Here is a 6,284-nt window from a genome sequence, read left to right on the forward strand (position 1 = left end):
TTTTAAATGAGAAAAAACGACAATCACGTTTTAAACACGTTTTAACTAAAAGTGATTATGTATCTAGCAATTTCCCTGCACACATCTGCCTCCAATTTTGCCTCTTATGATGTTAGGTAAGGGTGGGTAATTCACGGATTTGGGTCGTCTTCAATTCTTGCCTCTCAAATTCTCTATCAATGCCTCATAATCTACTGACACACCCAATGGTTGATATAGCATAGATTTTGAAACCTCAAAACCAATTAACTTTTTCAAAAACCGAATCACTCACAGTTTTGAAACCATTACCCTTTTACAAAACTTATGCCCAAAACCCAAAACCCAAAACCGCCTCCCCCACTTACGCCCAAAACACTCTTTTCACTAAATCTTAAAGAAGGAAACGAAGTAAGGAGAAGAAGGAAGATGATCTAAAAACAGAAGAAGGAAGAAGGAAACGAAGCAGGAGAAAAATGAAGAAGATCCAAAGAAAAAGAAGAAGAAGAAGGAAACGAAGCAGAGGAAGAAGAAGAAAGCACCATTCCTTCTGATCACAGATGAAGATTATGTAACTGGCACGGACATATGAGAAACTTTAGGGCATCAAATGAAATTCAATAACGGTAAAAAAAAAAAATAATAAAATAAAATAGAATCGATTAAGAGAAGAGTTTGTGAGGACCACGATTGAAGAAGGGGTGTGATGAACTAGAATATTAAGAGAAGAAGAACAGAAAAATTGAACAAGAAGAGATTGTAAGTAGAGAAACTAAATGTCCTGTAACGAAACACCCCATTACTATGATATACAGGGACGTATAAAGCATGTGGGTTTTCATCTCCCAAGCCTGAGATCGAATCCCGCCTTCATCCTGCGAGTCCCCCAGCTTTCCCATGAATAGCTTCAAATTAATCAATCCATTAGACTCAACTCTGTTGTTCGTCAAACCAGATTCCATCGAGAACGATAGAGAAAGGTAATTAACAATACTTACATCAATTAAGAATTTGAACTGCAATTCAACTTTGGAGTCTTAAAAAAAGGGGAAAAGACTACTGATGAGTGATAATCATCTTCTCTATGAGTTAGAAACAATCCCCCATATTCTGTTATACCGAATAATGATCGAATATGTTAGATCAAACACCAAGAAACACGAATAATAAAGAGACAATAGATCCGTACGACACAGAGATTTAACGAGATTCACACACCAGGGTGGTGTGCTACGTCCTCGGGTGAAGAAGAAAATGATTCACTATGCAGAAGAGAAATTACACTCTAACAACGGTGAGGAAAAATTCGCCCTGAAACCCTAGCTGCGTAAAAACCCTGGAATACAATGACTTTCTCAACAAGCAACAGTACATTATATATACTCCAAAATCGCGGGTCGACCTATCGGCCCAAGCCCTCTGCTTCCATCACAGATCTTAGAAAATTTCTCATTCGAGTCACTTCTAAAATATATCGGATCGAATCAATCTTCAAAACGGATTAAGAATTCGAGACAAACTTAACAAAATCATATAAAACAGAGAAGGTTCTTTTACTTTCATCTTCAATTGCTAGGATGAGCTACCCCAATTTAAAAAAAAAAATCCAACTGAACATAGCCCAATTGCACCCCTAAGTGATGATATTTGTCTCATTTGATGTAACTAAAAGAGTGCATGCATGGAAAGACACTCATGAAGGAAAAACAGGACACAAATCATCCATCACATATACACATATATATTACCATCTGGCATAATGCATCGTTCACCACAAAGCATTTTGCCATGCACGTGGTGTTACCCAAAAGAAAATACAATCAGAATCATATTCTATGCATAAGAATGCTAACCATGTGAAAATCTGGCAAAGGACGCTTCATAATTGGACACGTCCTTGTTGAGGTCCCTACCTAAAACCTTACTTAAAATTGTCGCAATGGAATTTATCTATTGTTACCTTTTGTGTTTTTACCAATTTACCCCAACCTAAAGAAAGAGGATACTGGAGTCCTGGACTGGACAGTTGGGGAATGGGGACACGAGGGTCTTTAACTTATTGTTCTATTTGCACTGTCAGGATCTATACCGTGTAACGGCAAAGCGACAAAGAGAGGGGGAAAGAAAAAGAGAAAAAGCTTAGAAACCGAACCGAAAGGAACCACCAGCCCTGAGAATCCTCCTGAGTCCTGACTCTATATAGGCTGTTCGATCTTCGATCAGAGCCGTTAGGCACTTAGGCCAGCACAAAGTCGTACTCATCGTCATATATAAATATCTAACGCTACTTCACTGCAGCCCTTTACCGTTGCAGACCGACCAATGCCGGAGTGGATCACCGATTCTTCGGAGGATTGGACTGGTAATAGGTGAAGCTTCTTCTTCCTATTCACTCGCCGCCGCCGTCGCCGGTGCCCTTCTGCTACTCCAGTTTCTTGGAGTTTTATGTTACTGGTCACTTCTAATTTCTCATCATACTCAGTCTCTCGCTCGAGAGCTCATTAGTCACTGCTTCGTAACGGCCGTTGTCGTAAAGCAGAGTCGACAGACGAAGTATCTCCATTAATCCGGTGATCTACAGCCAAAACGGCAGGGAGCGTCAAGATTCTACCAAACATTAGCTGACATTCTTTAACGGTAGATCCTGACGCCGATGCCTTTTACGGTGGATTCTTTATGATCTTCCTGCTCCACTGAGAATCTGAGATAGATTTTACATTGATCGATTTCCTTTTTTTAACTTTCTTGGTCCGTCAATGAAGATCTTTACTAGGCGTCACTCTTCTTTTCTCTTTGCTCTCGTTTCAGGTAAGTTTTATCTTCCTTCACCTCCGACCTACGCCATGTTCCCTGTCGGAATTGCTTACATTTTCCTTGAACGTGAATTTCTTGCAGGTTTTGTACTTCCCTTGCTGGTTGCTTCCGTCGGCATCAACTACGGTCAGATCGCGGACAATCTCCCCTCGCCGGAAAAAGTCATCCCTCTGCTTCGATCGATCGGCGTCAATAAAGTAAAGCTGTATGATGCAGATCCTCGAGTACTTCATGCCTTCGCCAACACCAGTATTGAATTCGTTGTCGCCGTCGGGAACCAATACTTGGCGAAGATGAGAGATCCGGAGAAAGCTCGATCTTGGGTGAAAACGAATGTGCAGCCGTTCTTGCCAGCAACCAAAATCACTTGCATCACCGTAGGGAACGAGGTTTTAACACTTAATGACACATCTTTGACGGAGAACCTCCTCCCTGCAATGCAGAGCGTTCACGCTGCACTTGTAAGCCTAGGCTTAGACAAGCAGGTCAGTGTTACAACTGCGCACTCGCTGGCGGTGCTCGAGAACTCCTATCCACCTTCCGCCGGATCTTTCCGCCAAGATCTAACGGAGTACATCTCTCCTATCTTAAACTTCCATGTGAAAACCGGTTCCCCCTTCCTCATCAACGCATATCCGTTCTTCGCATACAAGGGGAACCCAAAACAGGTCTCTCTCGATTTCGTTCTGTTCCAGCCAAACCCAGGGGTTGTGGATCCGGGCTCTAACCTCCGGTACGACAACATGTTGTTCGCTCAGATGGACGCCGTGTACTCTGCGCTCTCGTCGGTGGGATTCAAGAAACTGCAGGTGCAGATTTCGGAGACTGGATGGCCTTCCAAGGGTGACGAAGACGAGGTGGGCGCGACTCCGGAAAACGCAAAAAAGTACAACGGGAATCTGATGAAGCTGGTGGCTCTGAAGAACGGGACGCCATCGAGGCCAAACTCTGATTTGAATATTTACGTTTTTGCTCTGTTCAACGAGAACAAGAAGCCGGGGCCGACATCAGAGAGGAATTACGGACTCTTCAAACCTGATGGGACGCCGGCGTACGAGCTTGGAATCGGCAGTACTACTGGAAGCGGTAACAGCAGTAACACAGGAAGTACCGGCGGTGGCGGACATTCTGCAGCTCCGCCTTCGCCGACAAGTTCATCAACCGGTTACTTGTCTATATCTTCTGCCGCGATGGCTATCAAACTTGATTGTGTCTTCTTTCTTATTAGTTTAGTTCTAATTGTTACGCCGTTATGGAGTTGGGGCGTTTGATGGTGATGAGACTACAGAGTTACAGTAGTCGTCGGAAAGTGAGATCAGGTCCACTGTCGTGTCCAGTGTCCAGTGTCCAGTCACAGTCCACAGCCCACAGTCCACAGTCCATACTCCACATCACATTATAACGGTTGCGCACTTTTCTGAGGCACATTTTAGCAAGAAGGCTGGTAGTGTGATTGTGCGAATGTGTGCTTACTGATTAGTAATTACTGATGACTTCTAGAAAAAAAAAAAAGGCTCAGATTCCATGCTTAAATTACTGAAAAATATCCCATGTGTGGTGTATGGTGTTTAGCTGGAAGCATGGTTTGAGGTATCAGGTATCGCACAAAAATCCTCTATAATCAATTTATCTGAGATCATACTTGACATAAGACTTAGTTGCATTTCTTTCTTCACCGCTTCTAAATTCATTTGGTTACCTCTCTGGTTCATTTTTGGTTCATTTAGTTCTTCGTAATCAAATCATAGTTCTAAGTACCAATGTCAGATTGGCTGATCCTGATACCTGATCGATTCAGGATCAGGTATCAATATTTGGATAATATCAAGTTAACCAATCCAAATTGATCTAGGATTGGTATCGTATAAGTATCACTAGAGACCAATCCAATACTGGAGAACTAAACCCTTACTAGGTCATCTATAGACTCTTTTAAGAGATAATTTTATGTCTTGAGAGCTACCCTTATGTCACAGATACAAAGGCTTGAATGACCACCCTTCCCATTATGGAGGTGCATGATCATGTCTAGAGGGAGGACAACTTGAAATGATCACCCTTCCCTTATGGGGCGCATGTCAATGTCTAGTCTCAGGAGGAGCTCTTGGAAAGAAAACATGTTTATATTTTAATTTAAATGAGTTGTGATTTTTCTACTTTTTAACTTTCCATGAATGCATCATGTGGGGGAATTATCTGTAATAAAACATGCATAGGCTAACTGTTGGTGTATGATGTCTTGTATTCTGTCGCAGTTTAATCCAAGGAGTATTGGTGCAACATTTAGACAGGCAAAACGACGGTCTCACTAACCGGTTAGCGGGCCGTGGGGGTTGCAAGGGGGCAGGAGGCCCCCTGCATAACGGGGGGTGTAGGGGGGGCGCAGCCCCTCGCTCGAATTTTTTATTTGAGGGCAATTGTGCACTTTCCGGATTAGGGTTTTTTCGTTATATATTTGTAACGAGGGTTTCTTTCTCTGTAATACAAGCAATACTGAGAGGTGTGAGGACGAGTGTTGTAACCCTATTCTCCATTGATAATGAAGCAGGAATTCATCTCACCAGGACGTAGGCAACCTTGTCAAACCTCGTAAAATCCATGTGCATTGTTTGTTTTGTTTTTCCATTATCTTCTGCATCGTTTTAGGGTTGCGTTTTTACACTAACCATGTGGTGATTAGTAATTTAATTAAAATTGATGGTGATTTCGTACTTTTCAACTTTCCATGAATGCATCATGTGGCGAGTTATCATCAAGACCAGGAAATTGCTAACTCTTGTTAGGACATTATTAGATATTATATTTACGTAGTTAGGTTGATTTTCAGGATAGTCTATTCCGATCGGCACCGCTGCCTTTTGTGGATTGTTGAGTTCGTCGCTATTCTTTTTGAGTTATGTTTTGAATTTTCAGCCAGGCTTCTTTAGAACTCAAATTTCAAAGAATATAGTAATAGTAACCAGCTTTTGGTGGTAGCAACTGGCGAGGAACGTTGGAATGAGAATCGGGATTCGGAAGGAATTTCGAAGAGAACATGGGGAAAGGTAGGCGAAGATCACTTTCTTCTTTATTTTGGAGTAATTGCTGTAAATCACGACAATATCCAGTTTGTTTTATCACAAAAATATCTCTAAGGATTCTCAAAAGCTAATAATGCTCCTAGATTTTACACGTCGAGCTGTTGCCCAACACTTCAAGGATCAATGAGTGGGTCCGTCATTTTTCTGTTGTCTGGAGTCTGAACTTTCATGTTGCTTCCCAATCTCCATTCCCCGGTGGCCCGGATTTGTTTCTTCTTATTCCCTTTCAAAACTTGGTCCAATTATACATGAGGGAAAACAAATCCAAGAATAGAACGTAAAAAACAAGGAAGCATATGGATCAGCCTTTTCTGCTTTGCCTTCGTAAGATTAATAGTCTGAAATTTTGAAGCCTGATAGGCCCTGAGCAGAACCTTTTGTTCAGTTTCTTCACCCAATGAGTTGGTGGTC

At 42.0% G+C, this 6,284-nt stretch overlaps 1 protein-coding gene across 1 annotated transcript; it reads left to right on the forward strand.

The window, feature by feature from the left end:
• The first annotated feature begins 2,163 nt into the window (after positions 1-2,163).
• Positions 2,164-4,444, forward strand: LOC122082327 (glucan endo-1,3-beta-glucosidase 11). The gene is made up of 2 exons (XM_042649816.1): positions 2,164-2,787; positions 2,875-4,444. Exons 1-2 carry the CDS (start codon positions 2,736-2,738, stop codon positions 4,062-4,064), a joined length of 1,242 nt encoding a protein of 413 aa, XP_042505750.1. The 5' UTR covers positions 2,164-2,735; the 3' UTR covers positions 4,065-4,444.
• The last annotated feature ends 1,840 nt before the right edge of the window (positions 4,445-6,284 follow it).

This window comes from Macadamia integrifolia, chromosome 6, assembly GCF_013358625.1.
Source record: "Macadamia integrifolia cultivar HAES 741 chromosome 6, SCU_Mint_v3, whole genome shotgun sequence".
Lineage (NCBI taxonomy): Eukaryota > Viridiplantae > Streptophyta > Magnoliopsida > Proteales > Proteaceae > Macadamia > Macadamia integrifolia.